Raw genomic sequence first — 16,026 nt, forward strand, 5'->3', positions numbered from 1 at the left:
GGATGCTGAGATTTCACCATCTGCAACACCAACCATCAAATACAGCTCTGCCAAAACATCTCAAGAGGGCCCAAGTGACAACCATTCACCTCGGATGTCCAAAAGAGAGGGCCTGGAGTTGTTCCTGAACAAACCACTGACTGTCCTGAAGACTCTTACTCCCAAAAGGAGAAATACTCCTATGGAACTTAAACTATAAAATCGATTGACACATCGCAGTGTTTGAGTAGACTGTCCTTTGTACATTTTTGTTCGAAAACAATAATAAAATGTGTTTTAATTAAAGGCAAATGTATGCATTTTATTTGTAAGTTAGGTGTCACACTTTTTTTTATATCTTCCAACTTTAATCTACAATGTAAAATTAAAAGAACATTAAGTGGAGACATCTGTTTAGATTAATCCAGGACTAGGCCATAGTTTTATAAGAAAATCTAAGTAGTTTTTGCAAGCATACCTTACAAGAAACATTACTGATGTACATCTTGAGGCAAAGCAATGGCACTGATATATGTTAAGAGATGTCAATGCAAGCTGTTTTCACTTATTACAGCCCTAACATGCATTTTAGTTTGGGACTAGGGTTAAACCCTGTTTAGGTAACTGCCACTATGTAGAATAAACCAGATAAATGACAGAAGGGCAAAATTGCCATGGTAGTTGAAGAACTGGTTTTGTGCAGTATCTATAGCATTTTTTCTCAACCAGGGGCTGGCTTTAAAGGGATAGTTAACCCCAAAATAAAAATTCTATTATCATTTACCATCCTCATGTTGTTAAAAATCTGTATGAGTTTTTTTATTTTGATGAAGAAAATATTTTGATAAATGATGCTAAGCGCACAGCTGATGACTTCCATAGTCGGAAAACCAATATTATGGAAGTATTGGGATAAATGAAGAAGACATTTTGATAAATGATGGTCTGTTGACAGTACCCATTGTATTCCATTGTAATTCCAAAAAAAAAGCATTAAAATAAGATAAAACAACCAAAAACCTTTATATTTCTTATTGTTTGGTTATTTTTGTAATGAATATACATTTCATGTCAACACTCAAAAAAAGCTCATCATAGTTGCTATATAGTACTCGTTATCATAGAAAATTTTTTTTTAGCGCTAAATAGCACCTATGAGGAACCTTATTAAGTGGTGCTTAAGCACGACTATAGCACTCTAGCTGTTTCTCAATGTCAAGAAAGGATCCTCGGAAGCCAGAATTTCGAGAATGCTACGTCATCGACGTCTGTCGAGGATCCTCGGAATTTCAGCCAAGGACTGAGTCCTTCGCTCGAGAAATATTCTATATACAGGAAAGGATGCATATGTGTATCCTTTGCGCGCTGAAATCAGCCTCAATCCTATGCGCGCGGCACCGAAAGCACACCTTTCATTGACGCTATGACGTGCACTTGCTAGCCTGTTCCATTTAACGTGTTCTCCGAATGCTTAAGAGGACCCTCGCCTAGCCTCTGAAGGAAGTGACTTGTAAGGACTAGTCCTGTCAAGGAAGTATCCTTGACATTGAGAAACAGCCAATATTGGCTATATAAGTGATGTTTAGCACTAAAATGGTTCCCCTATGGTTATGAGCCAGTGAACCACTTTAAGTGCTATTTGGCACAATTTTTTCTCAGAATGAAGCTCTAGAACAGGGGTGTTTCTCAATGTCAAGGATACTTCCTTGGTAGGACTGGTCTTTCCAAGTCACTTCCTTTAGAGGCTAGACGAGGCTCCTTTTTAGCATTCGGAGAACACGTAAATGGAACAGGCTAGCAAGTGCACGTCATTACGTCAGTAAAAAGGTGTGCTTTCATTGCTGTGCGCATGAGAGCGCGAAAGGATACACATTTGCATCCTTTCCTGTATATGGGATATTTTTCGAAAAAAGGACTCAGTCCTTGGTTGAAATTCCTAGGATCCTCGACATTGGAACAGTCCTTCGACGGATGTCGATGACGTAGCGTCCTTGAAATTCTGTCTTCCGAGGATCCTTCCTTGACATTGAGAACGCCCAGTGCTTCCTTATCCTGGTCCTCAAGGACCCCTTTCCAAAACGTTTTAGATGTTTCCTTATTGAAAACACCTGATTTGACTAATCAGCCTCCTTCCAAAATGGTAAACATGTCAAGCTGATGAGTGTTAAATAAGAAGACATCTAAAACGTTTTGGGAGAGGGTCCTCGAGGACCAGGATTGGGAAGCACTGCTCTAGAATATTCTATTGGGTAGAAATAGAGAGGGGGGCCTTCAAATACTGTTTTGGGCATAGGGGGCCTTGAAGTAAAAAATGTTGAGTACCACTGACCTATACATTAACCAACTACACCTCGACACAAAATTATTTAAATACTATTACAATGAAACTCTTGACTTCAGTAACCACGCAAATTCAGTTTGCAAATCTTTCAAGCCAATATCCTTTTCCATGAAAGGAATTACAAAGAGTTACTTGATAAATCAATTTACACTGCAGTTAGCAACGACAATAAATCTGTTTTCCCTCCAGCGGGATAAGTGATTAGACAATACCATCTACAGTTGAAAAAAAAGTATGTGAACCCTTTGGGCTTACTTGGATTTCTTCATAAATTGGTCATAAAATGTGTTCTGATCTTCATCTAAGTCACAACAATAGAGAAATACAGTCTGCTTAAACTAATACCGCACAAGCATTAAACGTTTTCATGTTTTTATTGAACACAACATGTAAACATTCATAGTGCAGGGTGGAAAAAGTATGTGAAAGCCTAGGCTAATGACTTCTCCAAGAGCTAATTGGAGCAAGGGGTCAGCCAACCTGGGGTCCAATCAATGTGATGAGATTGGATGTGTTGATTAAAGCTGCCCTGTCCAATAAAAAACACACACCAGTTTGAGTATGCTGTTCTGAAGAAGCATTGTCTGATGTGAACCATGCCTCGCACAAAAGAGCTCTCAGAAGACCTGCGATCAAGAATTGTTGACTTACATAAAGCTGAAAAGGGCTACAAAAGTATATCTAAAAGCCTTGATGTCCATGTGTCCACGATAAGACAAATTGTCTACAAATGGAGAAAGTTCAGCACTGTTGCTACACTCTCTAGGCGTGGTCATCCTGTAAAGATGACTGCAAGAGCACAGCGCAGAATGCTCAATGAGGTGAAGAAGAATCCTAGAGTGTCAGCTAAAGACTTACAGAAATCTCTGGCACATGCTAACATTTTTGTTGACAAATCTACAATAAGGAAAACATTAAACAAGAATGAAGTTCATGGGAGGACACCACAGAGGAAGCCACTGCTGTCCAAAAAAACATTGCAGCACGTTTGAAGTTTGCAAAAGAGCACCTGGATGTTCCACAGCACTACTGGCAAAACATTCTGTGGACAGATGAAACCAAAATTGAGTTGTTTGTAAAGAACAGACAACGCTATGTGTGGAGAACAAAAGGCACAACACACCAACATCAAAACCTCATCCCAACTGTGAAATATGGTGGAGGGGGCATCATGGTTTGGGGCTGCTTTGCTGCCTCAGGCCCTGGACGGATTACTGTCATCAATGGAAAAATGAATTCCAAAGTTTATCAAGACATTTTGCATGAAAGCTTAAGACCATCTGTCCGCCAACTGAAGCTTAACAGAGGATGGACGACGCAACTGGACAACGACCCAAAGCATAGAAGTAAATCAACAACAGAATGGCTTCAACAGAAGAAAATACGCCTTCTGGAGTGTCCCAGTCAGAGTCCTGACCTCAACCCGATTGAGATGCTGTGGCATGACCTCAAGAGAGCGATTCACACAAGACATCCCAAGAATATTGCTGAACTGAAACACTTTTGTAAAGAGGAATGGCCCAAAATTTCTCCTGACCGTTGTGCAGGTCTGATCTGCAACTATAGGAAACGTTTGGTTGAGTTTATTGCTGCCAAAGGAGGGTCAACCAGTTATTAAACCCAAAGGTTCACATACTTTTTCCATCCTGCACTATGAATGTTTACATGTTGTGTTCAATAAAAACATGAAAACGTATAATATTTGTGTGGTATTAGTTTAAGCAGACTGTATTTCTCTATTGTTGTGACTTAGATGAAGATCAGAACACATTTTATGACCAATTTATGAAGAAATCCAAGTAAACCCAAAGGGTTCACATACTTTTTCTTTCAACTGTATATCGGTATGGTCTCCTTCGCAACAGAAGCTCTGGTAGACGAAAGCTTTCCAACCATCTTGCATGTTGTGCAGCTGTATATTTTCCAACATGAAGGAATGTCTTAGATTTAATTTTGATCATACACTGTTTTGGTAAAGGTGATTGTGAGGCTTTGACTTGCATGTAAAATCCAAAGATATTTACTGTACATCGTCATTCATAGGCAAATGACCAAGATATGAATTTTGGTCAATATCACCCAGCCCTACAATATACCATCATGGTCCATTTATGGTCTTTGTCACGTACTGTTCAGACTGCATTTCTTTTGCTGTGGTGCAAAACATTAATCAGAATATCCCAAAAAAGTGCAGGAGCGTGTCAGGTTTATGTGAAAATTGAGTAACTGGAAGACATTAGGGAAACGAAGCAAACTTTTTCCAGCATTTTTTATTAATATCATAGTCCTTTAACATAGTTACAATCTGTTCTTATGAAAATAAGTCAGTAGAAAGAATTTTTTAAAAAGTCCAACAAGTCGAGTCCATCATCTGTACAGTCCCACTTTCTGCAACTTTGTGCATTGAAATCATGAGATAAAAATTAGGAGACGGAAAGTTTTTTCCCTCTGTAAAGTCCCAGGTGCCATTCTGAAGAGCCACAGCATTCAAACAGGACAGAGCGTCAATCTTTATTTATAATGGAAAGGGGAAACATGAAAAGATAAAAGGCTTGAAAGTGACATTCCTGATTTGATTCTTCAATTCCAAAATGAGCTTCCAAATGCAGTAAAATCTTTAACCGGTTTAAGATTCATGTATTTCACATTGCAATCTATAATTTTGGTTCGCTGTCATTAGTTTGTTTTTGTTTTTATGGGGTATTGAGTAACCCTACACTTTAAGGCAGTCTGTCTTGTATGCACGTCTGTCAATCTATGCCGGTCTGGATCTAGTTTTTCCAGGCTTGGCCGCCCCCACTGCGTCCATCCTTGCACGTTACCAAACTCTCAGGCTGTAAATAGTCCAAGAGTCCAGTGGTTAGACAATCGAAGGGGCTTGTCTCTCAGGCTCGTTTGAGTCCATAGTTCTGCCCCTACAATAGTAGAGAGTATGTCTGGGCAAGCTGCCCTCGAGTGGCAGGTAGATGATTGGCAGGTAGTCTCCAGTGACGTCACAATCGCAGAGGGGGCCGGATGCTGGGGTGTGGTTGGCGTGGAGACCGGAGTTCGTTCTCTCAATCACTGTCAGAACCAACTGCGGACGAGCCTTTCCGTTTCCTCTTGGGTGCTTTGGGTTTGGAGTCCTCTTCCTCCTGGAGAGGAATCAACAAAGACCAATTAAAGCAGATGACAACAGTACATGCCATTGTTATGATGTTACAATCAAAAGGTCATGTCGTTATTGTGGATTTACCGAAGCGGTGCTGGATGCGCTCTCCTCATCATTGCAGGGTTGTGGAGCCGCGCCCTTGCGGGATCGTGGCGAGGTCGCCGGGGCTTTGCGGCGAGATTTGATAGGTTTGGAGGAATCCTCGTACTCTTCAGCCAGTGAGAAAAGATCGCTGAACCTGCCAGAAAAAGAAAGACAGGATACAATTAGTCAGAAATAAAGCATTTCAAAAAATTCAATTCACAATTTTGCAATTACATTTTTTCCCAAAAATATCAACATTTGTAAAAGTCTTACAATTTCTTAAAAGGACACTCCACTTTTTTGAAAATATGCTCATTTTTCAGCACACCTAGAGTTAAACATTTGATTCTTACCGTTTTGAAATCCATTCAGCTGATTTCTGGGTCTGGGGCTAGCACTTTTAGCATAGCTTAGCATAATACATTGAATCTGATTAGACCATTAACACCGCACCAAAAAATAACCAAAGAGTTTCTACATTTTTCCCATTCAAAACTTGACTCTTCTGTAGTTACATCGTGTACTAAGACCGACAGAAGTCAAGTTTTAAATAGGAAAAATATCAAAACTCTTTGGTTATTTTTTAGCGCGATGCTAATGGTCTAATCAGATTCAGTGGATTGTGCTGGGCTATGCTAAAAGTGCTAGCGCCAGACCCGGAGATCGGCTGAATGGATTCCAAAATGGTAAGAATTAAATGTTTAACTCTGGAAAACTGAAAAATGACATATTTTCAAAAAAAGTGGAGTGTCCCTTTAAACTTCTAGTGATGTCTTTATATTTTTACATTTTCTCAAAGAAATCTGAGTGGGCATGCCCTGCAAAACACACCATACACAATGCATTGCTAGTTGGTAGCTTCAAAAGTTTGTTTTTTTTCAAAAAGTTGCACAATATTATTAATGTTTTTTGCACAAACTGTGCAGGATGAATTATGCGCTACAATGTACTTTGTTTATATGATCAATGAGCATAATGTTGGCTTTAATAAGCACTATTAAAAACAACATACCTCATTTTGTGTGCCTCATCACAGCTGGCCTGAACATGCTGCAGAGCTTGTAATATGGGTGTCTGGGAAAAAACTGACATGGCAACAAAAGATCTTAGTGTGAACTAATATAAACATTATAACATTAAAGATTTGCACTATTTTCGGAATGTCTCCAAAAATGACTATATGCGAAATGACAGCGTTTCCATTACCAATATGCGTACACTTAATTTTGTTGTCTCACCAAGTAATTCCAAAAACCATGGCGACAAGTGTGTTCGACTTCATACGGTATCGCGCAGGCCGTCATGCGCATGACATCAAAATATCGCGCGTGCGACTAGAAAGCATACAGAGCAGTCGAGAGGTATTTTGATGTCACGCGCTTGACAGTTCTTGTGATGAAGTCGACCACATCTCTTCAGTCTTGTCCTCCAACCAAGTATACTGCGCAATATTTAAAGAATGATCATGTGACTTTTACGAACGTCAGGTGACCTATAAATAGGGTTGGGAATTGAAGTTAGGTTTGTGTGTGTGTGTGTGAGTGTGTACGCACACGTGGACCCTGACCTGCGTGTGCCAATCTTCCGAAACAGACAGTAAATAGAAATGACAATCGTAACCGACAAAAATGCTATTGGCATTAAATTGTATGCAAACAAACACACATGGCAATATACCGTAAAAACCAACAACAACTACTGAGGTCATGTTTACTTGTTGTGCGATAAGCCGCATCATTGAAAAATGCATCATTAAGATGAAATAACATATATAAAAGTCACAGTGGACTATACGTCGCGTTTATTTAGAATTTTTTTCACAAAATCCAAGCTGAAGAAAAGACATTTAATCTGGAAAGGCAAGTTATTCAACTAAACAATAGCAGGCTGAATAGATGTCTGTATGTTAAAGTAATATTATCAGTTATTTAAACAATAAAGCATAGCATACAGAACTTACCTGGAAGGTTGAATAGGCTAAATTAATCGAACAAGCCAACTAGCGTGAAGTTCGCATACTCGTCATTCCACATCACTGAATCCATTGAATTACATAAATACAGAAGCAGCATATGGCGGACTCTCACGGCTGTAGACTGTAATGTTGTCTCTTGCCTCATAAATGTAAAAATCAATTCATACTGACTTACAAGGCTCACCTGACTATAAGACGCAGCACCAGCCAAGTTATAAACAGAAAAATATGGTAGTCATTATCGCAACAGGCCTAGGAGTGTGACAGATCCATCACAACATTTATAGTGAAAGGTGTGCATACATTTTCTGTTGTTGAGTCGCCATCATTTAGGTAGGTGTTACGTTACGAGGGAAAATTATTACAAATTATTAAAAAAATTTGTAGCTAGCCTAGCCAAGTTTGTAGCTCCTAAAAATGTTTTTTGTAGCCTCCTTTTTGTGTTCAACTGTAAGTAATGGGACAAAATAAATATTTTTGATCTATAAAGGCTTGACTATTATTGCTTTTCACCTCTTTGAAATTGAAACCAAGAATCGTTAGGAATTGGAATCAATAAGTGGAATCGAATTTGGAAGCGGAATTGTATAAATGCGAAAAATACAGTTTCCATTGAAGTTTTGCGATATATTCCTTTTTGAATTGCCTGATAAACCACCTGACCCGAGTGTAAAAACGGTTTGCGATATATGGTAGTTTATGCTAAATTGCTGCGTTTCCATTGGGCGCATTTTCAATTCAATTTGCGCAATTTAAAGCAACACCAAAGAGTTTTTTTATTTTACCTTAAAATAACGTTTCCAAAAAAGTTTCAGTGGTTCATCCACTTGAAACAGGGTGAACGGCACTTTCACATTCGCTTTGCAGCCCTCTATCGGCCAAAACCGCACTTAAGAAGTTTCCAACCGTCGGGTCGCGGTCCTGTAGTTCGAGTAAAAACTACAAAAACTTGCTTTACGGCAGACCTACAATCCAATCAGGGCCAGCTATGCGGCAATATTTACGATAGTGGTAATGGGCAATTACGCTTCTAACCTGTAGGGGGAGCAAAGAGCAAAAACTCTTAAGTGTTGCTTTAAAGGATAATGGACATGCAGCTAATGAAATGGACAACCAGACTGCTAAATATTTAGTGACATTTTGACAACAGTGACCGGGAGAGGAACTCACAGTTGTTCTTGGTATTGCTGAGGTTGAGTCTTAAGCTGTCCAAATGTTCCAGCATCTGCTCCAGGGTCAGCTGAGCCAGTTTACTGCTTGAACTTCTCAAACTGCAAAAGAGATTAATTGGGAGTATTGTTTATTCCTTTTGCCAATTTATTGATATGAATAATCAAAAAAGATAGGATGACAAGCAATGTAGGGGGAAATGGGATCAGGAAATACCTACACTGCCTAAATAAGCATCACAGCTCATATTTGGAGCACATATACTACCTGCTAGGCCAAAGCTCCTGTATGTATACTACTTTATGTATTTATATACTACTTTTATGGCTTAAGAGGATTTAATTTATGTAGCTGAAGTATGTATGACCTCTGTCGCTTGCGAGGCATGTTGTTGTTCTTGATGAGTAGTGCTTTGACGTGTTCTCCCAGCAGATCGTCGTGTTTCGCAGCCCAGTGGCGAAGGATGCTGGTGGTAAACTGGTCCTCTTGGTGATAGGGTCGGCTCAAAACCATCTTTACCATCTCCTCACTGGGCCTTCAATACAAAACGATATTCATGTCATTAGTATATAAGATATTCATCAACTACGGCAGAGGTCGTAGTGAAAACCATCTATACAAAACAAGCACTTACTTTTCTCTGCGTAACTGCAGGAGCAAGCAGGACAGAGCCTCTGGGTGCTCTGTGAACAGAGAGAGGAGGATTATGGGAAATGTGTGAGCCAGTTTGAGTACAAGTGTATGAATGTGTATGTTCATTTTTGCTCACCCTTGTATTTGAGGTGCTGTAAAATTGGAATAATGGTCTCAAGAGGGATACTGTGTGCCAGGAATAGCTGCCATGTGCTGTACTGCTCGAACGTCTCCCAGTCCAACGACTGAACTATAATAAACATAGCGAAAACAAGATGAGAGTTTAAAGGAACACGCCCATATTTTGAGATTTTAGCTTATTCACTGTATTCCCCTAGAGTTAGATAGGTCCATACATACCTCTCTCATCTCCGTGCGTGCTGTAACTCTGTCTGACGCAGCCCCCGCTAGCTTAGCTTAGCACAAAGACTGGAAATGCATGGCTCCAGCTAGTATACTGCTCCCAATAAGTGACAAAATAACGCGATCATTTTCCTATTTATGTGTTGTGATTTGTATAGTCAAACCGTGTACAAATAACAAGGTGATATGAGACACAGCGATCTTTTAACAGTATACATACTGAGAACTATATTCTCTGAAGACGAAGCACTGCCGCATGGGCGCAGCACACGAGAAGCCCCTGGTGAGGAGCAGAGAGTTCGGTCAGAGTTGTGCAAATCACTCCGCCCATGCGGTATACTAGCTGGAGCCATGCATTTCCAGTCTTTGTGCTAAGCTAAGCTAGCGGGGGCTGCGTCAGACAGAGTTACAGCACGCACGGAGATGAGAGAGGTATGTATGGACTTATCTAACTCTGGGGGATACGGTGAATAAGCTAAATTCCCAAAATGTGGGCGTGTTCCTTTAAACACTGAGGATCGTGCCCCACATGCAGATACATTTCGCTTTAAAGGGGACATTTCACGAGACTTTAAGATGTAAAATAAACCTTTGGTGTCCCCAGAGCACATATGTGAACTTCTAGCTTAAAATATCATACAGAGAATTTATTATAGCATGTTAAAATTGCCACTTTGTATGTGTGAACAAAAATGTGCAGTTTTGGGTGTGTCCTTTAAAATGCAAATTGAAAGAGTTGATCTCTGCACTAAATGGCAGTGGCATGGTTGGATAGTGCAGATTAAGGGGTGGTATTATCCCCTTCTGACATCACAGGGGAGCCAAATTTCAATTACCTATTTTTTCATGTGCTTGTAGAGAATGGTTTACCAAAACTAATTTACTGGGTTGATCTTTTTCACATTTTCTAGGTTGATAAAAGCACTGGAGACCCAATTATAGCACTTAAACATGAAAAAAAGTCTGATTTTTATAATATGTCCCCTTTAACTTACTAAGAATGTTGAGGACAGAGTCTTTGCGAAACATCACTAGATTGCCCATCATCACATGACACATCAGCTCCTGAAGCTGTGAGGGAAGGAGAAAGAGAAGAATAAAGGTGAAATTACATTTTACTATCCTTTACGAGTCTTTAAATCGATAAAATCAATGTATTAGAAACCTGTGTAGAATCAATGACAGCCACGATCATGTTCAGAAGCTCTCCGCTCCGCAGGGTCTCATCTGGAAACTGTACCGGACAGACAGAGATGGTATTTAGAGTATGACTAAGCACTGATTTTAACTTGGTGGATACACTGGGAATGTTACAGGGCTCCTATAGCTGTATAAGTACAGCTCCTATCTACTAAAATGGAAAACCCCAAAAACATCCTGGTCATGTTGAAGTGATATAACTAAACATTTACTAAAAAAACACAAACACTTTAAACTAAAGCTGCGTGCACATCGCTGGTGATTAGCAACTGCAGATCAGTGCAATTTCATTTTAATTCCAATGGAAGCGTGCCGATTTCCGGTGTCAGCAGTTGCATTTCCATTAAAGACTTCTAAATGCCGACCAAAAAATAATAATAATGCGAAACGACAGATTTCCATTAAGTAATGTTATGCGACTAGATGTCTCACGATAAGTCATTCCAAAACGGCCATGTGGCGCCGCGCAGATCGACATGCGGATCACATGTGGGCTATGGTTTCAATCATTCACTGAACTCGCATTCTTTTTCAAAATGTCTGAGGGTCACAAGAGAAAAAAAAGTGTCTACGAATTGTATGACAAGAAGAGAAAGGCCTCTAAAGAAAAAAAAACAAGACCAGAGTGTTTTTGGAAGAACATTTCACACGCTGGCGTGCGTTCAAAAGCACAGGTTGGGCTTTCCACGCGAAGTTTCTACTCGACAGGTAACGTTTGTTATGCTATTTGGAGAAATCCATTTAAAATCACTGCTAGTAATAGTTGATGTAAGCTATGATTAGCGATGTTAGCCCTGGCACAAGTCACGAACCGCGCAGACACGGTAAACATGCCGATGTATGAGCCATGCCAACAGCAACTTATAAACAGAGCGTGCATGAGAAGAACTAGGCTTGTTCATGCTCCCTCAAGGGGATCGCACACCGGCCACGCAGCTCAGCGCCGCACCGTAAAAAAAACAAAAAACGAACACATTGTTTTCTACGCACACCGGCGCCGCCAGACTCAGGAAGTTGCTCAAATCCCTGTCGCGCCACTCACATAGTTTAACATTAAATAACATAATATTTGTCCCAAATCATTAACGATTAACATTGGCTGCTAACGTATATTTTGCATTTTGAAGTAAATGCTATCTGACGAAGCTCTCGCTATTTAATGTGCACTTCCGGTTTACGGTACTTCCGAGTTGTCCTAAATGCGACTCGACGCGTTGCGACGCTGAGCTGCGCGGCCGGTGTGCGATCCCTTCATGCACGCGTTTAAAGGGATAGTTTGGCCAAAAACGATATTAAACCCATGATTTACTCACCCCCAAGCTGTCCGAGTTGCATATGTCCATCGTTTTTCAGACAAACACATTTTCGGATATTTTAGAAAATATTTTAGATCTTTCTGTTGATTAAATGTAATGATACGGGGTCCAGCAATAGTCCACGACCTTCAAGTCCCAAAAAAGTGCGTCCATCCTTCACAAATTAAATCCAAACGGCTCCAGGATGATAAACAAAGGTCTTCTGAGGGTAATCCGTGCGGTGTTGTTGTAGAAAACTTTATTAACGTAATTAACTACCTTCCGCCGCCATCTTAGTATCATCCGCATTCAGGATGAGCGCTTACGCAGCGTACAGAGGTTTCTCTGCTGCTGCTTTGTGCCCCCGCCCTCCGAATTTGTCATACGTCACTAAGAAAAGTGCGTACACTACGCTAATACTCTCTCCTGAGTCTAAGATGGCGGCGCTACCGGAAGGTAGTTAATTACGTTAATAACGTTTTAAATATGGATATTTCTACAACAACACCACACGGATTACCCTCAGAAGACCTTTGTTTATCATCCTGGAGCCGTTTGGATTTAATTTGTGAAGGATGGACGCACTTTTTTTGGACTTGAAGGTCGTGGACTATGGCTGGACCCCATAACATTACATTTAATCAACAGAAAGATCTAAAATATTTTCTAAAATATCCGAAAATGTGTTTGTCTGAAAAACGATGGACATATGCAACTTGGACAGCTTGGGGGTGAGTAAATCATGGGTTTAATATCGTTTTTGGCCGAACTATCCCTTTAATAGGCGTTCCCTCTTGGAACAGGTAGAGTGTTGCACAATTGCATTTTTTTTAAAAGCGGAGAGGGCGGTTCTTTTCTACAATTCGGGAAAATCTTCCGCTACACCTTTAAGGTTGCGAACGATTTAACTTTATGCAAATGATGAGGGACTTTCGGGAACACCTTCTAATGGGAGTGAAGCAGTGGAGTTTACGTTACTTGACTCTCGTAAGTTACCGCAGGGTACTTGTTTGCTTATAACTGTTACTAGGACAACCAGAATTAGGAATTCCTCCTAACAACCTCATTTGTAAGAGACGAGCAACACACAGTGACAAAATCACTGGCGGTGTGCATTCAGCTTAAAGCCCTAAGTATAGTCTGTTTTTAGTAAACTAAAATTAAGCTACATCTATCTATATACGCTTAACAAAAATACAAATCCAAATACTTTAAAACACATGCATTTGGTTTACTCTCTAAATCTAGTACTTGAGAGTTTTCCAACAAATTATCGATTAGAAATAAAAGCTAATATTACACAAAAAGCTGATATTACACATCTTTCTAAGAGGTCCAACTAATGCCCATGTTTGTTCTAGATTAAACAATCAGGTGATCGCCTCTGTAAGGCAGGAAACCATATTTAGCTTTCCCATTTATATCCATCAGAAGAGTCTGCACCTGCCATATAATGTCTCTGGTATGACATAGTCAGTAGGATAGTATATCACTGAAAGTATAAGATGTGTGTGTATGTCACCTCTGAATAGATGGACGGTGTGAGGTAGCACAGCAGCCTCACGTCATCCTCCTGACAGGCCTTCATGTCCATCATCAGACACGTGTGCAGGTCGCCCAGAGCCGTAGCCTGAGCGAACGACTCGTACAGACTCATCTTCCCCGCTGCTGCTTTACTGCACAGATAATAAAATATAGTTATGAAAACTAGAGCCTTTTAGGAAAAACAAACTTTCAAAGCTTATAATAACAGGCATTACATTTTCAGAAACAAAGCAAATGTTGATCTCCTGTATAACTCAGTGGTAGAGCATTGCATCAACAGCGCAAAAGGTCATGGGTTTGAACCCACCAAGGAACACACATACTGATAAAAAAAAGTGATATACCTTGTAAGTCGCTTTGGATAAAAGCGTCTGCCAAATGCATAAATGTGAATTTAAATGTAAATGAAATTGGAGTGATGTTGAGCAGGATGATGAAACACTGGGACGACACAATAAACATACAAACCTAGTTAGCAACAAAATGTTTATGATTAAGAGTTGCTAGTGGACAGAAGAACATGGGTAAACATGAGCGGGACAGGATTTATCACATTGTGTCTGGTACAAGGAAACAAAATTGTGGATGAAACACTGTTTACCTGGCTTTGAGGTAGTAGAGAAGGTGATAACCGATTTTGGGTTGTTTCTGATAGAGCTCAGCGAGCAGATCCAGCAGAACAGAGAAACCGCTGTTATCTTCCTGCATCTGACATAAGTTCCTGAAGATGAGACACACCGGCTTACAGACGGACTCCTCCAGTGACCTGGAAAAACACCCAGAAAAAAATAGGTCTTATTACAGGCCTTAAAAGGGCAATAAGTAGGATTTACCCCCATCTAGTGGTGAAATTGTATTTTGCATTCAAACGAACAGTGCTCTCTAGCGCCCTCGCCTTTCCAAATGCGTGTTGCAACTACGGTAGCCGTTATGTAATCGCTGATCTCCTTGTCCGTTGCAACTGGTTCACGAGTTCTGAATGAAAATGTGTGTGGAAACGTGTTGGTAGGCTAGTGCTTTTTGTCCCTCTCTGCTATTATAATTTATCAATACGGCGGAACGACATGGATGCCCCCTTGGACTTACCCGTTCAATGTAAGTAAAGAGAAGAAAGAGAAGCTTTTTGAAGAGGTTATTTGACACCAACGAGGACATTTTTATGAATAAAGACATTGATTTTGATTAATAAAACACTTAAAATCCTACTTACAGTCTCTTTAAAAAAAAAAAAAAAAAGAGGAGAAAGGGGTAATGGGATTGAGATACAATTCATTCTTACTCTTCTGTGATCTCCTCGGGCAACACATCCCCTCTGAAGTGACCCTTAAACAGCTCAGCCAGACAGGAAGCTAGCGTGGACATCTGCTCCGAGTCGAAATCCTCCTGATAAACAAAGAATTCCCAAAACATGTGTGACATCAGCTGTTTTTAAACCTTAGATCGAATATTACCTGAGCTAATCTCACCTCTAAAATAAGGTCCACTATTTCCTGCATGACCTCGCAATGAGTCTCGGTGTCACTAAGAAGAGATAAGTGAGATATGTGGAGTTCAAATAATAATTCAACTTATTCACTAATAATGCGAGCCCAAACGCACCTCCCTTTCTGGAGCTGTAAAACCCGCTCTTTAAGTGCCTCATCTAATTGGTCCACAAAAGGTGTGATGTCAGCAGGTTCCTCAATGTAGGTCTCCTTCAGCTGGTGGAACCTGAACTCACGCTTTTTACCTTGGGACAAAAGCGACAGTCTATATAATGACACAGGGGCTGTTTACACCTGGTATTAAGGGGAGTTTAAGGCTATGTTTACATTAATGCGTTTATCCTTTAAAACGCATTACTTTTGCTACGTTTACGCCTTTCATCTACACTACATCACCGTTTTCGACCCTCATAAACGCTTTAGCTCTGAAGCTCTGGTTGGTGCCGATGCAGCCGAGCTCCGCCTATGTATGCGCTCTATCAGAGCCCGTCTACATTCTCTGACACTCTGCAGTTTTTTGTCAGGTTGACGGTCTAGTGAGTGAGTGAGTGAGTGAGATAGCAGCGTCAGCGAGCATGGCAAATGGTGAGGATCAACCGGCTTCTTTAAGATCGCAAGTTTGGCAAAACTTCACTTTTCCAGTCAGTTACAGTAGTACAGGCAAGAGAGTGGTGGAAAAGACGAGGACTGTGTGTCGGCGTTTTCAGCAGTTGTTGGGTATGTGAGTGGAAGTCACACGCATTTCAGTCAGCTCACACGCCACACCTTGTATTTCTCAGGCTGAGAAGTAGGAGTTCTGTCGAGTT

The 16,026-nt window shown here is 40.4% G+C and overlaps 1 protein-coding gene across 1 annotated transcript in view; it reads right to left on the reverse strand.

Annotated features, from left to right (window-relative positions):
• Positions 1-4,574: 4,574 nt before the first annotated feature.
• Positions 4,575-16,026, reverse strand: part of ints3 (integrator complex subunit 3) — a 29,375-nt gene continuing 17,923 nt past the window's right edge. Inside the window, exons 16-29 of the mRNA XM_055220159.2 lie at positions 15,336-15,465; positions 15,203-15,257; positions 15,016-15,119; positions 14,338-14,502; positions 13,714-13,867; positions 10,862-10,930; positions 10,692-10,767; positions 9,470-9,583; positions 9,335-9,383; positions 9,068-9,235; positions 8,701-8,801; positions 6,568-6,640; positions 5,556-5,709; positions 4,575-5,454 (exon numbers count right to left, since the gene is read on the reverse strand). Of these exons, the coding sequence (XP_055076134.1) occupies positions 5,377-5,454; positions 5,556-5,709; positions 6,568-6,640; positions 8,701-8,801; positions 9,068-9,235; positions 9,335-9,383; positions 9,470-9,583; positions 10,692-10,767; positions 10,862-10,930; positions 13,714-13,867; positions 14,338-14,502; positions 15,016-15,119; positions 15,203-15,257; positions 15,336-15,465 (1,490 nt within the window). The 3' untranslated portion in view covers positions 4,575-5,376. The remainder of the gene's footprint in view (positions 5,455-5,555; positions 5,710-6,567; positions 6,641-8,700; positions 8,802-9,067; positions 9,236-9,334; positions 9,384-9,469; positions 9,584-10,691; positions 10,768-10,861; positions 10,931-13,713; positions 13,868-14,337; positions 14,503-15,015; positions 15,120-15,202; positions 15,258-15,335; positions 15,466-16,026) is intronic.

Source organism: Misgurnus anguillicaudatus, chromosome 20 (assembly GCF_027580225.2).
Source record: "Misgurnus anguillicaudatus chromosome 20, ASM2758022v2, whole genome shotgun sequence".
In the NCBI taxonomy this organism is placed as follows: Eukaryota; Metazoa; Chordata; class Actinopteri; order Cypriniformes; family Cobitidae; genus Misgurnus; species Misgurnus anguillicaudatus.